Below are 18,150 nucleotides of genomic sequence, written 5' to 3'. Positions count from 1 at the left end.
TTGGATTGTGCAAATCCAGAAAATGAGTTAATTCAGTCACCAGGGTCAGCACAGCGCAGAAAAAGAGCCACGATCAGGAGATTTCTTGTATATGTTAATACAGGTAGTCTTCGTTTAGCAACTGCTTCATACAGCTACCTTTCACAGTTACGACGGTAATGAAAAAGCAACTTTGCAGCCATCCTCACATTTATGACCTTTGCTGATAAAGCAAAGGAAAGCTGAAGTAAGATTGTAAGAACAGTTGCAGTTTCATGTAGCAATTGGTTTGCTTAACTACCAAGTTGCTGGTCCCAATTGTGGTTGCTAAATGAGGACTATCTGTAGGTGTTTTCTATTCTGAGGGTTGGGGCATGAGGGACTGGAACAGTCACCTCTGAGTTGAAAAGGCCCAATTCACCACTGGTGTTGTCTGTGCTGGGTCTCCTTCTCTGATCGAGGACATGCATCCTTTTTTAAATCTCCCAGTGTCGTGGGGAAAGACCCTGGGTGCCCTTTCAGTTCCCTAAATGAGTGGTTTATCTCCCTCCTTTGCTTACTGCAATGAAGTCTCTAGATGTGCCCCTTGAGATGGAGGAGGAAAGTAACAAGATGAGGGCCAAAGCAGGATAAATGGCAGAGCCCCAATTTCCCTGCATACGAGAGGATTTTAAGAGACACATCCAAAGGACGTGAGTGTTCAGCCCTAACCTTTAGCCCAGCCTCGCCCCAGCCTGCTCCCTCCAGATGGTGGGATCATAACTCCCCACCAGCAGACCTGCTGGTTGGACATTCTGGAAGTTGTAGTCCAGCACATATGGAAGGCAGCCTTAGATCGTCATAGAGAAAACCGAGCATAAATACTTAGATAAAGCTCACTTTTCTTAATTGCCTGTTTGGGATCCCCAGTTTTAAAATACTGGTTAAATGCCATAGCTTTTTGGGTTTTAAAAATAATCTGCATGCATTTTGGATCTTTAAAGCTGTTTTTGCTCTGTGGTGTAAAAATGTGTGTGTTTACATGCTGCCTTTTTGAAAGCAGAATTTATAAATCTCAGCTAAAAGCTCATATTTAATGGGGTTTTTTCCCTTGTTTATAGGGACCTGGTACTGATGAATTCACATTGAGTAGAATTCTAGTATCTAGGTCAGAAATCGATCTTCTGGATATTCGAGAGGAATATAAGAACCTCTATGGACAATCTCTATATTCTGATATTAGTGTGAGTACTTGCAATTCATTTTTCAATTACCCTCCAAATTTCTCTGACCGTGTGGGTAAGCAGAAACTGCAAACTGTAAGCAACAGTAAGGCAGGATGCTGGAGGATTCTGGCTTATTGTGAAGATTTTAAACCGTGGTGCATTCCTGGCTGACTAATCCAGCTTGTTTAGATGCAACAAACCCGGATCCTTGCTTATTTCAAGTATTTGGATAATACGTTAAACAAACCACTCCTAGTTTGTTGATCTACCCTTGTTACCAGGAAGACTAGCTTTGTGTATTAGTGCAAACAAAGCTTGTTCACAATGAAGCAGGTTCTCCAGGTTCATGCAGCAAACTAAGCTGCAGCCAAGCAAACCATTTTATGGCTTAACATGATAGGCAGCTTAAGGGGGCTGAAAATGTTCAGTGAGCAAACCAGGGGAATGGGTCACTTCAGCAGCAAAGCAATTCCTCCCTCTCCCCCCGCTTGCTGCTAATGTTAAAGGAAGGGTTTTCTCGATTCTGCATCAATGGATTTTGTGATATCAGTTGACAAATGATGAATTCTCTGGCTGGTGTGGGTCTTCCGGGCTGTGTGGCCGTGTTCACAGAGAGAACTGCTCCTGTCTGTGCTCCTGCTCTCTGAAGATGCCGGTCACAGATGCTGTCCTGGGCACAGAGAGAACTGCTCCTGTCTGTGCTCCTGCTCTCTGAAGATGCCGGTCACAGATGCTGTCCTGGGCACAGAGAGAACTGCTCCTGTCTGTGCTCCTGCTCTCTGAAGATGCCGGTCACAGATGCTGGTGAAACGTTAGGAAACAAAACTTCCAGAACACGGCCACACAGCCCGGAAGACCCACACCAGCCATCATATTCTGGCCGTGAAAGCCTTCGACAATACGATGAATTCTCTCTTGGTCTTTCTCTGTCTCTCTGTCTTCATTGCGTTAGTGAATGTTCTGAGCATTACAGAGCAAATTGTGGAACGCTATGGATTTCAGACATTCTTGTTACTCAGAGGGATTTTGTGCTAGTGTTTTGACAAGGCTGTGTGCTGTGGAATTGGGTAAGACAGGCAACCCCAAAGTTGGTGTCAGTAGAGCAGTGTTTCTCAGCCTTGGCAGTTTGAAGATGTGTGGACTTCAGTTCCCAGAATTGCATGCTGTGTGGGGAATTCTGAGAGTTGAAGTCCATACATCTTCAAACTGCCAAGGCTGAGAAACACTGCAGTAGAGAGTGTAACACTGAGAAAGCACACAAACATTTGGGGGCACTTTTAAAATATTGACTTGGCCCAGCAATGGATATGGAATTTCGGACAGTTTTTGTCTTATCCTGTGACTGATATTGTTATTAAACAAGTTCAACCCTCCGTAGGTTTGAAAATATCATTGAAATCAGTCAGGTGCCCCATGGATTGCTGGGTTATATGCTTGCTTGTTCCAAATGGGAAATCAAACTTTCAATAACTAAATAACTAAAACTACTAAAATAAAATCAGAGTGCTTTGAAAAAGTTGCAATACATCTCCATTTCAGAGGTAAGGAATATGAGGCATGTCTGTGTAGTGATTGGGTGTTGGGCTGGCACTAGGCAGACTCAGGTTCAAATCCATCCTTAGCCACTGAAGGTCTTTGGGTGACTTTGGGGCAGTTGCTCTGTCTTAGCCCAGCCTGACACACAAAGTTGCTGCAGCAAGAACATAATAAGAAGAAATCACATTAAAGTTGGATAAATTTTAACTAAGGAATATATGGTGATCTCCTTGGAATTTATCTTCTGGGGCGGTAATTCTGCTGCCTTGATATCTGCTGATCATAGGGATTCCTCCAGCTGAGTATAAAATGGACTTAGTTTAAGGCCATTTCCATATTTGGGATGGAAAAATCTGCACAACTACTAGATGGCAGCAGAGAGGAATTGAAAGCCTTTTGTTGCCCTCTAGTGATTATGTCCCCTTCATGGATCACTGCCTTGTGGCGAAGGGGCTTGCATAATTCAGTGAAGCCATGAGCTATGCCGTGCAGGGCCACCTAAGATGGACAGATCATGACAGAATTCTGACAAAATGTGGTCCACTGGAGAAGGAAATGGCAACCCACTCCAGTATCCTTGCCAAGAAAACCCCATGGATCAACATCTTGGGAATCAGTGAATTAAAATGGACGGGAATGGGTGAATTTAATTCAGGTGATCATTATATCTACTACTGTGGGCAAGAATCCCTTAGAAGAAATGGAGTAGCACTCATAGTAATAAGAGAGTGGAAAAGGCAATAATGGGGTACAACCTCAAAAAAGACAGAATGATCTCAGTGCGAATCCAAGGCAAACCATTCAAAATCACAGTCATCCAAGTCTATGCCCCAACCACTGATGCTGAAGAAGCTGAAGTTGACCAGTTCTATGAAGACCTACAATACCTTTTAGAACTAGCACCAAAAAAAGATGTCCTTTTCATCATAGGGGATTGGAATGTTAAAGTAGGAAGTCAAGGAATAATCAGAATAACAGGCAAGTTTGGCCTTGGAGTACAAAATGAAGCAGGGCAAAGGCTAATAGAGTTCTGTCAAGAGAACAAGCTGGTCATAGCAAATGCTCTTTTCCAACAACACAAGAGATGACTCTACAAATGGACCTCACCAGATGGTCAATACCGAAACCAGATTGATTATATACTTTGCAGCCAAAGATGGAGGAGCTGTATACAGACAGCAAAAACAAGACCAGGAGCTGACTGTGGCTCAGATCATGAGCTTCTTACTGTAAAATTTAGGCTTAAATTGAAGAACGTAGGGAAAAGCAGTAGACCACTGAGGTATGATGTAGATCATATTCCTTGTGAGTACACAGTGAAGGTGATGAATAGATTTAGGGGATTAGATTTGGTAGACAGAGTGCCTGAAGAACTATGGACGGAGGTCCGTAAAATTGTACGGGAGGCAGCAACTAAAACCATCCCAAAGAAAAAGAAATGCAAGAAAGCAAAATGGCTGTCTGATAAGGCTTTACTAATAGCTGTGGAAAGAAGGAATGCGAAAAGCAAGGGTGAAGGAGAAAGATATAACCAACTGAATGCAGATTTCCAGAGAATAGCAAGGATAGATAAGAAGGCCTTCTTAAATAAACAGTGCAAAGAAATTGAGGAAAACAATAGAATGGGGAAGACTAGAGATCTCTTCAAGAAAATTGGAGATATCAAAGGAACGTTTAGTGCAAAGATGGGCATGATAAAGGACAAAAAAGGCAGGGACCTAACAGAATCAGAAGAATTAAGAAGAGATGGCAAGAATACACAGAAGAACTATACAAGAAAGATCTTAATGTCCCTGATGTCCATGCTGGTGTGATCACTGACCTTGAGCTGGGCATCCTAGAGAGCAAAGTCAAGTGGGCCTTAGGAAGCATTACTAACAAAGCTAGCAGAGATGACAGTATTCCAGCTGAGTTATTTAAAATACTAAAAGGTGATGCTGTTAAAGTGCTGCACTCAATATGTCAGCAAGTTTGGAAAATGCAACAGTGGCCACTGGATTGGAAAAGGTCAGTTTACGTTCCAATTCCAAAGAAGGGCAATACCAAAGAATGCTCAAACTATCGCACAATTGCGCTCATTTCACATGCTAGCAAGATTATGCTCAAAATCCTACAAGCTAGGCTTCAGCAGTATGTGAACCAAGAACTACTGGTGTAAGCTGGGTTTTGAAGAGGCAGAGGAACTAGAGATCAAATTGCCAACATTCGCTGGATCATGAAAGCACAAGAGTTCCAGAAAAACATCTACTTCTGCTTCATTGACTATGCAAAAGCCTTTGATTGTGTGGATCACAACAAACTGTGGCAAATTCTTAAAGAGATGGGGAAACCAGACCACCTTACATGTCTCCTGAGAAATCTGCATGCGGGCCAAGAAGCAACAGTTAGAACCGGTCATGGAGCAACCAATTGGTTCAAAATAGGGAAAGGAGTACGACAAGGCTGTATACTGTCACCCTGCTTATTTAACCTATATGCAGAGTACATCATGAGAAATGCCAGGCTGGAAGAATCACAAGCCGGAATTAAGATTGCAGGGAGAATCATCAACAACCTCAGATATGCAGATGATACCACCCTAATGGCAGAAAGTGAAGAAGAACTAAAGAGCCTCTTGATGAGGGTGAAAGAGGAGAGTGCAAAAGCTGGCTTGAAACTCAACATTAAAAGAACTAAGATCATGGCATCTGGACCCATTAATTCCTGGCAAATAGAAGGGGTAGAATTGGAAGCAGTAACAGACTTCATTTATTTGGACTCCAAGATCACCACAGATGGAGACTGCAGCCATGAAATCAAAAGACGCTTGCTCCTTGGGAGAAAAGCTATGGCAAACCTAGACAGCATATTAAAAAGGAGAGACATCACCTTGCCGACAAAGATCCGCATAATCAAAGCTATGGTTTTTCCAGTAGTAATGTATGACTGTGAGAGCTAGGCCATAAAGAAGGCTGAGCACCGAAGAATTGATGCCTTTGAACTGTGGTGCTGGAGAAGACTCTTAAGAGTCCCCTGGACTGCTAGGAGGTCAAACCAGTCAATCTTAAAGGAAATCAACCCTGTCTATTCATTGGAAGGATTGATAATGAAGCTCAAGCTCAGATACTTTGGTCACCTAACGCGAAGAGAGGACTCTGTGGAAAAGACCCTGATGCTGGGAAAGATTGAAGGCAAAAGGAGAAGGGGACAGCAGAGGGTGAGATGGTTAGATAGCATCACTGAAGCAATGAGCATGAAACTGAGCAAACCCAGGGAGCCAGTGAAGGAAGGAAGGCCTGGCGCGATATGGTTCATGGGGTCACAAAGAGTCGGACATGAGTTAACGACTGAACAACAACAAAAGTGATTATGTAATTTTTTGCAGCTGTTATATGGTAGTTTTACTTAATTATATTTAATGATTATGGAGATCCATCCATCTTTGCAGAAGACAGGATTTTTGTCAACACTCTAAACAAAGATGTTCAACCAGAATCAGCTGAGAAATACATCATAGACTAGCATTTGGTAAAGTAGCAATGAAGACATTGGAAAAGATACTCAGATCCTGGGAAGTGTCTATACCTACAAAGATCAGAATCATGCAGGCAATGGTTTTCCTTGTGATACTCTATGGAAGTGAAAGTTAGACTTTGAAGAAACAGGGTAGAAAGAGTATTGGTTCTTTTGAACTTTGGTGTTGGAGAAGACTCCTGAGAATACCAAGGACAGCCAAGAACACAAACAAATGGATCATCAAACAAATCAATCCAGAGTTCTCACTCAAAACACAAATGACCAAGCTCAAACTATCATATTTTGGACACATGTGAAAACCTAACTTTCTTGAGAAGTCTATAATGCTAGGAAATGTGGAAAGAAAGAGAAGGAGAGGATGACCAGCAACAAGTGTGGATTGACTCTATTACAGTAGTGAGGGGTACAGTGTTGGAAGACCAGAAGGGCCAGGTTGAGGATAGACTATCCTGGAAAAAGTCTATCTATGTGATTATTAAGAATTGACATGACTTGATGGCAAATAATCCATCAAGATGATTACTCTTGCATAACCAAACAGTCTATAGGTGCTCAGAATTTAATAGCATCATTTAGCCTTCTCCAACTTAGTACCCTCCAGAGACATTGGATTTACAGTTCTCAAAATTACCAGGTAGCAAGGTCAACAGGGTTAGAACTTTTGGTCCCAACACATTTGGGGGTGGGGGTCAGAATTCTGGAGGTGTTACTGGAACAGATAATCCAAATCATCACTTCTGTTAAAATCTAGAATTGGCACCAGGGTTTTTGCAGATAAAAGTATGTCACTTGAAAGTAATGTTACTGTTCATCTTTTTTGTTGCAGTCAGACACTTCTGGGGATTATCGGCGCACATTGCTCAAGATTTGTGGTGGAGACAACTAATGGGGCCAACCCAGACAGATCTGCTGACTGCTCTGGTTTCCTGTTGCGTTCATCAGTTTATAGAGCTTTTAGATGTTTAAGCAAGTATATAAATTGCCACTCCTCTTTTCAATTTTTTAAATTAGGCATCATCACAAACAGATGTTGACTACCTGCCTTCAGGCACTTGATGACACCTACTTCATCACACGCTGTGGATTTTGAATGAAATCTGCATTCTGAATTGCACAGGCCAGTAATCTGCCAGGAATTATTGAAGCCTGTGACGTTGGAATCTGAATGCAAGATACATACAATGTCTTATACATGTCCAGTGACTTTCTAGGAACAACTGTAATTTGGACTAAGCTTTTTTTATGCTGTTCCTGAATTGCTCTTGGGTTGTTTTTGCTGTTCCAAAGTTCCAGCTTCTCAAAATGGGTTGCTGTATCTTGTATGCAATGTATAACTACCTCAGAAGTGGGCTATTTGTGTTCCAGATCTGAAGTACCTTAGGAAAGGAGATAAAATACATAGGGTTATACAACGTTTCAGAAATAATTTGGAAAAGTGCTATGGACCACTTGGAAACATGAATCTAGAACTTGCCAACAACTCCTTTAAAGCAGCTGCATTGACACAGCTGCTTTAAAGAGGTGCAGACAAGTTCTAGGTTTGTGTTCCTGCAATCTCTGGAACACCTTTTTGGAATCAAATCTGAAACAGACTGGCTAATGTACATCATTGGTCCATTCCTGCTACCCTTAGAGGGCCCAGAATTAAATGTTAAAAAGTTCCTTTTTAAAACGAATCATAAAAATGGCCAAAATCTTCCCAAAGAGGATAGAACATGCAAGACGTTGGTGCTAATATTGCCAAATTTCAGCCATTTTTTTTTTTTTAATTTTATGGGACGGTCATTGAAGCTATAATGCTAGAAGTTGCAACGATGGCCAACACCTGAAAAAGTCAGTAGCCCAGTGTTTCTCAACCTTGGCAACTTTAAGATGTGTAGCATATGGCTGGCTGGGGAATCCTGGAAGTGGAACTCCACACATCTTAAAGTTGCCAAGGTTGAGAAACGTTGTGCTAGCCTAGGATACACCCAATATTGATGCCATATAAAGCACATGTTCATAGTGCAGGGAAGCCATCACTGCCCTCATTTTGGATGTAGGGAGAAAGTCCTAGTTTCAGTCTGTGGCATCTCCAGGTTAAATTAATGCTGTGTTGAAAGTTGCCTGTGTTAAAAGTTTTTCTTCACTTTTGAGAGAGGTGCCTCTGTTGCTAGCTTCTTCGCAGAACGTTTGAGAATTTCTCTTGGTATTCTGAGCTGACTTCATTGTGGGAAGTGACAAAGGATGTGCTACTGCTGGTGTTGCTGCTTTCGCTAATGCATCTTTCCATCACTCTAACACCTCCCTTGGCGGGCTGCCCTTTCCAACTGGGACAGGCCCACGGGAGGAATTTTCTCATGACATCCTTCCTTGGGATTGAATAAAAGGGCGAGAAGCCTGCTTGGCTGCAGACTGCAGGAAAAATAAGATTGCAGTGGAGAAGAAATCATCTGCCTCTGACCATCAGAAAAAGGACCCCAGGCTGTCCATGAGAAGTCTTCTCAGATTCATTTCTTCTTTGAAATAAAATTGGAAAGCAAATCCTGTTTCGTGAAATGGAGTTGAAGTCCACACATCTTAAAGTTGCCAAGGTTGAGAAACGTTGTGCTAGCCTAGGATACACCCAATATTGATGCCATATAAAGCACATGTTCATAGTGCAGGGAAGCCATCACTGCCCTCATTTTGGCTCTAGGGAGAAAGTCCTAGTTTCAGCCTGTGGCATCTGATAGCCTATGATACACCCAATATTTTTCTGTGCTGTAGAAAGACCACTACTTAGAAGACATGGGCAAGTATTGGCAAGCGGGAGGAAAGGAAGATGGAGAAATGAGGGGGCCCACTTCATTGTTGGTTGCATTCTTTGCCTGACTCTCTACAGATCCATGCGTCCCTCCACAGAGAAACGTGGTCCATTGCCCATTCTTTCCGTTCTGCTAATGTCTAGCAGAAGTTCATAAAATGTCTTTTAATGTCACAAAAGGAGAAGCATCTCCGGCAGGAGAAAACTCTTAATTCTGGTGCCAAGGCTTCAGATCTATGGCATATGTGGGAAGTGAGTACCACCAGGCCCATGTGGAAGGTTTCTTATTGTCCACAAAGCTCACTGTTTGAGGTTCTGCTCTCTCTCATACAGGAAGCCCACTGAGAGTTTCAGAACCCCAAACAAGAATGAAAGGTAGAGTTTAGCAACAACTTGTACCAGTGTTTCTCAACCTTGGCAGCTTGAAGATGTGGCTGGGGAATTCTGGGAGTTGAAGTCCACACATCTTCAAGCTGCCAAGGTTGAGAAACACTGGCTTATGTTGTCTCCCACTCATCTTGATGAGTTTGGGGCAGAAAGTCTGTTAAAATACATATAACCTATGCATGTTTATGGTAATTCCTGTCTCCCCCACCCCCTTCCAAAAAGTACCATTGCTAGGTTTCTCTTCCCCATCCTCTGGAAACTTGAAAAGAAAAGAAAATGCAGCTGTTTCAGCTAAACATTTCCCCCCCAGTCAAACACATTTGCATTTTCTGCTTCCTCTAATTGCAGCAGCTAGGTTAAAATTGTTAATGCCAAGGACAGAAATAGTTTTTTCCCCCCCTTACAGTTTCAGTAAGTTCTGTTTCATCTTTGTAAATATATGGTTGTTGGTTTTTCTCCCCGCCCGCCTACTTCTAGCTCACCACTGCAAACCAGGGGATAGGTCACTTCTGCAGCAAAGGGATTCCCCCCCCGCCCCCCTTGCTGCTAATGTTAAATAAATTTATTTGGGAGGTCATTTCTATTTATTCTGTAGAATACCAGAAGGTGGCAGCATGTATACATAAAAGCAGAGGACCAAAATTGCTTTTCTGTATTATTTCTGATCTGGGAGGGCAGCTGTGTTAGTCCATGATAGCCAGAAATCAGAAGGAAAGCTGCTTTTTTAATGTAAGCTTTTTGATCAAATTTGTTAGTCTAAAATAAGTGCTACCAGACTTATTTTGATTTTCAGTTTAGAAGGGGTGCTTTATGTTAAAAAGCACTCTCCCCTTGCCCAGCAACCCATACATGTGTGAAAATAATAATAATAATAATAATAACAACAACAACAACAACCCCAAAACATCTGGAGAACCACTTGAAGTTCATTGGCATTGACAGAATCATCAGTCAATTGCAAAAGGCAGCTTTACTTGGAACAGCTTATGTCCTGCGATGATACCTTTAACACCATCAAACAACAACATCTTGGGAAAGACTTGATAGGTGGATAAAAATGCCAAATCCAGTCTAAACATCTGCCTGACTGTGCGACCAACTGTAATAATTTATTAAGTTTATATGCCACCCAGCTCCCAGCAACTCTGGGCGACTTACAATCATTAAAACATTGAAAAACAAAGAACAGTAAAGGGGGAAAAAAGCACACACAAAAACAACACAAGACGCAAGAACAACGATGGCAAAGAAAAGAAACCCAGAGGGGAACAATATAGCATAGGAAAGAGAATAATCCAAGTTAGCATTTTCCCTGACACTATTTTGAATATGAGTTTCCATGTGGAGGGGAGGGTGAAGAATTCCACAAAAGGACCTGCAGAAATAGTATAATTCAAGCAACCCTTTTCCACCTGATTTTGCAGTGTTTTCGTTGGACTTCAGAATCGAGAGGGAAAAAAATAGCATGTTAATTCACTTGCCCTGGAACTTCTTTTTTTCTGTTTCATGGCTCTGTCTCCTTCCACCCCAGGTTAAAATCCTCAGCCCCAATAATTCTGGATCTCTTCTGTTATACAAGGCACAAATAAGAACGCATGGACATTTGCAGAGAGTCTGTATGCAGACAAAAGCTAAAATGTTCTTTATTGTAGAGTGCCAATTCCAGCCCAATTCCAGATTACACAGGCAAAATTAGAACTGTGATATCAGAAGCTTGCAAGTTAAGGCAATGGGAGAATCAAAGGAAGGATCACCTATAATAAGAGATTATCTCTGGATAACTCCCTTATCTAGAAGGTGCAAAGATTTCCATAGGTAACCTACCTATAGTTACAGTATAGTTGGCCATTCAGGGACTGTAGTTGGAACATTCTGGGGTCTACCAGGTTGAGGAAATGGATTAGATAAATTCAAGGACAGTAGCTCAGTCATTGCCATTAATTTAGCCTACCTTTTGATGAAAAGGGATTCAGAGCAATTGAAAAGCAACAGTGATTTCTTTCAGCTCGCCCACTTTCAGAAAGTAACTGCCTCCTAGGGTTGCCCAGTGTAGGTCCTGAAGTTCTCTGAGTGTGACTGAAGGTTTGTTTTGTCCATCCTATTTTCTCAAAACAACCAGCCAGGTGCCAGAGGATGTTGAAGGGGGCACCTCTTTCCCAGCAGTTGGTGATTTAGAGGTAGAGTGCCTCTGGAGCTGGGGGTTGATCTGTTTTCTGCAACTGTGGGGCCCAGACAAGCTACGGTAGAGTTCTTGTAACATTACAGTGATCCAATTAGGATAGGATATACAAATTGAATAGATGGATGGATAGACGATAGATAGATGATGATAGATAGATGATAGATAGATAGATAGATAGATAGATAGATAGATAGATAGATAGATAGATAGATAGATAGACAGACAGACAGACAGACAGACAGACAGATAGATAGAGAGATAGAGAGATAGAGAGATAGATAGAGAGATGATAGAGAGATGATACATTCATCCACTAACAGGAGTGGTTAGGCTGGATCAAGCCAAAGGTGCAACTAATCCTGCATTCTGGGGTGCACAGTGGACAACTAGGTCCACTGGAGGAGATCCACAGGCATGCATTACACCAGGGTTCCTCAATCTTGGCGACTTGAAAATGTGTGGACTTCAACTCCCAGAATTCCTGGCTGGGGAATTCTGGGAGTTGAAGTCCACACATCTTCAAGTCGCCAAGATTGAGGAACCCTGCATTACACCCTTCCATGGCCTCTCCCCTGCCCCTGATCTGCAAGGTCTCTTCCCTGCAATTCAGAAGTCCCTGAACAGCCATCAGGCCAGTTAACACTGAGAGTGCCATCTTTCTTGTGCATTATCCAGTCACGGGGGTGTCTGCAGGGTATGGTCAAAAAATGGCAGCCACAATGGTACAATGGAAAATCTCCCTGTTTTTTAGACGTGATGGACATAAAAATGGGTAGAGCTTCAATTGCACTGGCCCGGCACTGTGACTTTTTTTTAACCATACCTGTGGACACCCTCCCCCCAGACTACTGAAATCAGATGCCATCATCCCATCAACTAGCAGCATGGCATCAACTGCGCCTTGTGTAAAGACGTATTTATGAATCCCAACTTTTAATAATGTGCAAGAGAGATAAATTCACACATTTCACACATCATGCATACATACTTTACCCATCCCTGCGTTTTCCCCTAACGTGAAAAGTCCCAAATGCTCATTGCACTGAAGTTATTTTAACTCTCTAATCCTTTTTCTTGCCCCTTGACCTTCGTAAGGGCTACTATGTTGGCAGGTGTATTTTCAAGGCCCTCCCTGCTGATCTCTAGCATGAGATTTGTACATTTTCATGGACTTATCCACTTCTGCTGCAAAGTCTCTGTCCTACCCGAGCAATGCAATTCCAGAGTTACAGTGCAGATTTTGAGGTGCTGAAAAGAGGATTTGCTGAACCAGCATCTCATCAGTTGGAGCTGGAGCAATGTAGCAGCTGGGATTTTATCCAGGCCCAAAGTCATGCCTATTTGCCACATAAAACTAAGGTTGTATGCATAGGGAATGCAAACTTACAGCTGCATGATAACATGCTCCAGATCCTAAGATCTTAGCACCTCAAGTAAGCACACATTCCCCTGTGACAGCCAGATCCTCTCCTTGTTTTCCCACCAAGAATTCTTGTTCTCTGACAATTTAGGAAAGCAGAGGAAATCTGTCCTTATTTGTTATTTAAATGGCAGTTGATCTCCCACAAATTGCTCAGTGATGGCACATAACTCTAAAATGATCTTTGCAAGGCCCTGCAGCAAATTGCCAAAGGCCATGAAACCCAACACATCCAGGAGAGGAAAGGTCAGTTGAGCATTATGAATAAAAGCACCAACAGTGGGGTGCCTAGAAAGCGTCTCACAAAGAGACGCCAAGATTGCTGGAACAAAGTCCGTTGTTGAGGACAAAAGTGGTTCGCGGAGTCTTGATGGGTTGGCACTGGGAGAAAGCAGCCTCGTTTGTGGTCTGGGCAACCTCGTGCCAGCAGCATCCACCAGTGATAGCCATCTGAAAACCACCTTCTGCCAGGGATGAGAGAAAAGGGCCACTCAGCAAAATGCATAATGGGGCTTCTATGTGCTGTACCAGCAACTGCAGCAGGGAGAGGAGGGTTGACAGACAGATTGTGCTGTGTGCATGTCACTGAAAAGACAGCCCTTTGGGCCACCAAGAAAGTTGGACAGCGTGAAGAAACAGGAGCAGCAGAACGTGTTCTTCTTTCTTTCTCTTTCTCTTTCTCTTTCTTTTCTCTTTTTTCTTCTTCTTCCTCCAAAAGTCCCTCAGCTGATGTGATTGACATACAAAGAGGCTTTTTCATGCCTGGGGTGGAGACTCTACACTTGACGTTCCACCCACTCAGTATTACAGAAATGCCTGGCTTCAATACATTTGCTCCAATTCTGGTGCACTTTGGCAGCCTGGTCCCTCGCAACAGAGCAAAGTTGAAATGAATGGAATGCAGCAACAGATGTGCATGAAATTTTAATGATTTTCCTAGCTATTTAAGATCTGGGGAAGAGGAGGATAATAAGCATATTCTAATACCTTGCCGATTTCTATTTCTCATGAGAATCGTTTTTATTGCCAAGAGCTAGGTGGGCAGATAAGGCATCTCTAACAGTCTCTATCCTACAAGATTGGCTTTGTAGTATTTGAACACTGCAGTATACAGAGCCACTAGACAGGAGGAGGAGGAGTTCAGTACCCTCTGTAAACCAAGGGCTCCCCACTTCAGATGAAATACACAGATTCTCCATGCATTGTGTTCTGCAGGAACAATATGGCCACTGAGATGCATTAAATGGGACTTAGTTTTTATTTTCAGTTTGCGCTGACTTTTAAGAAGGCTTACATGGAAATAAGCTGTACTTGTTTTAGTGGACTAGCACTATGACATAGTGACATATTACCCATCAGTAATCTTCTACTAACTTGGCACTCTCCCGATGTCTGATGTCCTAGGATATCTGGTGGAACCACCTTGGGAAGGCCCTGTACAGTACAAGGAAGACATTATTCATAATGCACTATTTTAATGTGGTATGAAAACAAGCATCTCATAAATAGCTGCCAAACTCTCACAGATGGCTTGAACATTAACAGTTGCTGCAAACTTTCCAACATGTTCCTCTATGTGTATCAGATTGAATGTTCAGTGGTTCTCCTGGACCACTTATGAGGGTAAAATATATCTAGTGATGGCCTCAAGTATTTGTGCAAAGATGGGTTCTCATAGCATAATATGATGGAGTCTGGGGTTTCCTACAGGTTTTCAGATGAACAGTGTGATCTTTTCCACGATGTGACCATATGTGTGGAGCTTAGAAATAAAGAACAGCCTAAGTCTGAAAATAGAAAGGAAAGGAAATTATGGCCAGAAGTTCTACTTTACAAAGGACAATTTTCTGCTTGGTGGGTAGTCAGAGGACAAAATTATTGTGGGAAACAAAAAGAGAATGAGATTTATGACCTGTTGACTATCCTGGAGCATCGGTAGGACTGTTGTGAGAGCAGAACATTTGGATTTGATAACACTTGTATCTGATTTATCAGGATTATTCTTGGGAATTTACCCCATCAGAGTGCACCTTAAACAGACCAGTTCAACTAAGGGTTCCATCCTCGGGTTTATGCTAAAAACAAATACGCCTAAGTAACACAGGCCACTATGCAGTGGCAAAGATGCTGGACTGATTGGAGAGACCCAAGTTCAAGTGTACCCTTAACCCATGGAAGCTCCCTGGATGACTTTGAGCCAGTTATTGTACCTCAGCCCAACATACCTCACAGAGTTGCTATAGTAGAGTAAAATGGGGGGAGACTCCACAGAAGCATGGCTGGCTGGAGAATCCTGGGAGTTGAAGTCCACACATCTTCAAGCAGCAGAGGTTGAGAAACCCTGCTGTATGGGGAAGACTTCCAACTTTTTCTTGGACTGTTGCCATCCAGCCTCAAATCCTCCACCCACCACCAAACAAACATTCATTGGTGGAAGGAGTGTGCAGACAATCTCCTATAGAACAAGGTAATTTCTGCATGTAAGAAGCAGTGGAAAGGGACCGAGAGAATGTTTTGGTTTAAATTCTGCCATTTGTTCCTTCTACTCTTTGTAACACTTTCTCCCCAGCAACTGAGGGGAACTGCACAACTGTTCCAGGCACTGACTCCATCAGTCAGAAATTTCACAGTTTCTTCCTTCCTCCAGCTGCAACAAGCTGAGTTTCTACTTAGGATCTTTGGGAGGGGGGGGGGAGAAGGGGGAGAGGAGAGGGATTCTGTGTAGCTGTTTGCCTTCCAGCAGGAGAGGATTAATCACCCTCTTGGCTTAGGAGTCTCACAACCCTGTAGTGAAATAGGAAAGAGGAAAAGGAGGCCTGCCAATGTAGTAAAATATAAAAACAACCTCTCCCCAATAATCCCAATCAGCCAATCTTTTTTTTTAAGAAAAGAAAACTGGGTATGCATGTAAAATCCAGAAACTTGTCTTACTTAAAACAAATGTCTTAATCAACTTGCTGTTTTAAAGTTTTAAAAAAGTCCATTTAAGGGCATGCTTACACATGCATGCATGTTGGAATTGCAGGTGCTTAATCTATATCTATCTATCTATCTATCTATCTATCTATCTATCTATCTATCTATCCATCCATCCATCCATCCATCCATCCATCCATCCATCCATCCATCCATCCTCATTTATATAGCTGCTCATCTTACATAAGTAACTCTGGACTGCTTACTGTCAGGTTCGGTCAGCACGAGGCTTCAGGGAAGCACGGGGTTGCAGGGAAGCTCGCAACCAGACCACGCGGAATCCACCGGCGGTAGCTAGCGGGGAAAAGAGGAACCGAAAGCGCCGCTAATTAACGAGCCACCTGCGGCCAGCTAAACAGGAAAACCGCAGCGGAAGCTTTTAACTATGAACTGATAACGGCGCGAGCAAGCAAGGAACGGGGCCGCAGGGCAGCGAAACAAGATCGCAACGCAGCACAGAACCCGCGGGTCTGCACGCAGCAGGGAGGGACCAACCCAGCCGGAGGGGGACTGGCAATCAAGGACAATGGACTCTGACCGACCCTGCCATCATGAACGATCAGGGGGGACATTGGGGGGCCTAATAGCCCACAGCCGCAATGCGATCACGAGGCGGGAAAAAGCGCGGGAAGGGGGGAATATAACAAGTGATGCAATTGTACCAAGCCAGTCCTGGCTTTGCTTGTGACTACTACGTTACGCATGAGTAAACCTTCTTTGTGAACCACATGTGTCACGAGAGTTTCTCTGTCGAACGGGGCAAATCTCACATAAAGCCAGGACTCACCGTCAGCGCTACCCGGTACCACCGAGGAGCGTTTTCTTTCTCAATACAGGCATGACCAGCGACGAGGAATCCGTGGGTCAGCTGGAGCGCGAGGGATCCAGGCTCGCGGAAGGGCGGTCGGAGCCGCCCGGGAGCGACGGGGCAGCGGCCAGGGCCGGGCGCACTCCATCCGAGCGGTGGTCGATGGGCGTGAACCAAGGACCAGACGATTCAGGCGTTACGATGACCCGGGGTTCGGGGTTCCGGAACCGTGAGTGGAGCGAGAAATTCGCCCGACTAGAGGAGAGAGTCGAGCGACGCCTAGACGCCGTGGAGGCGATGCTCCAGACCCTACTACAGAGAGTGGGGCCACCGGCGGTGAACGAGGAGGCGAGCGACAGGGGGGGCGGTCCGACACCCCCGCCGGCACCACCCACAGCGCCCCGGTCGGAGGACCAACGGGCGGCAGACGCCCTGAGACTTCGAGGTATCACTGGGAAGTTCTCAGGGGACCCCGAACAGCTGCCGCACTTTCTGACGCACGTCAGGGGGTTCATGCAGAGGGGTGGTCACCTATTTGCTAGAGACGAGGACAGGGTATCCTACGTGGCCGAGCTGCTAGATGGCCAAGCAGCCAGCTGGGTGATCGGGCTGTACGATGCCAACGCGGCGGAACTACGGAGTTTCCCGGACTTCATGCAGGCGCTCCGGGACAGATTCGAGGACACATTGAGCGCCAAGCGGGCGGAGGATGACATCCTACAGTTCAGACAGCGGGGCAGATCGGTATCGGAATATGCCCTGGAGTTCCAGAGGTTGGCCGAGAAGCTCGCGGACTGGCCGGAGTCCCTGAAGGTGAAGTATTTTAAGAGGGGACTCAACCCAGAGATCCTGGAACGGGCACTGGGGCGGGACGACCCGTCCACAGTGAAGGATTGGATCTGGCTGGCCGGAACGGCGGAATCGGCGTGGCGGCAGATCCAACAGAGCACAAGACGACGGGACCAGACGAGGGACCGGCCGAGGGAGAGGACCCCCGAGGAGAGACGGAGCAGTCGACGGCAGTCCACCGGGAGGCGAGAGGCGACCAGAGCCCCGAATCTGTGCTTCCGATGCGGAGGCAGAGGCCACCGAGCGGCGCAGTGCCCGACGGAGCGGGAAGGCGCCCCACCACGGCCCGAAGTCAAAACCCCGCGTGCGAACGGGAAAAGGACCGGTGACCGACCGCGGAAGGGGGCAGTGGCGGCGGTGACCGAGAAAGGACGCGGGGGTGGTCGACCCCGGAGACAGCATCCTCCGGAGAGGACTCGGAGCCGGCGGGAAACGAGGCGCGCTCGCACTGAACGGCGTCCCAGTGCGAGCAGGGAGTCGAGGCGCGCGGACCCAATAGGAGACGAG

At 44.7% G+C, this 18,150-nt stretch overlaps 1 protein-coding gene across 1 annotated transcript in view; it reads left to right on the top strand.

The window, feature by feature from the left end:
• Positions 1–8,759, top strand: part of ANXA3 (annexin A3) — a 32,209-nt gene extending 23,450 nt beyond the window's left edge. Inside the window, exons 12-13 of the mRNA XM_007431962.4 lie at positions 1,080–1,202; positions 7,063–8,759. Of these exons, the coding sequence (XP_007432024.2) occupies positions 1,080–1,202; positions 7,063–7,122 (183 nt within the window). The 3' untranslated portion in view covers positions 7,123–8,759. The remainder of the gene's footprint in view (positions 1–1,079; positions 1,203–7,062) is intronic.
• The last annotated feature ends 9,391 nt before the right edge of the window (positions 8,760–18,150 follow it).

The sequence above is a fragment of the Python bivittatus genome, unplaced genomic scaffold, assembly GCF_059951505.1.
Source record: "Python bivittatus isolate LINGU-HERP-01145 unplaced genomic scaffold, Pbiv_v1 ctg000070_np1212, whole genome shotgun sequence".
In the NCBI taxonomy this organism is placed as follows: Eukaryota; Metazoa; Chordata; class Lepidosauria; order Squamata; family Pythonidae; genus Python; species Python bivittatus.
The sequence above is the reverse complement of the archived record's forward strand: the minus strand, read 5'-3'. Positions and strand labels throughout refer to the sequence as shown.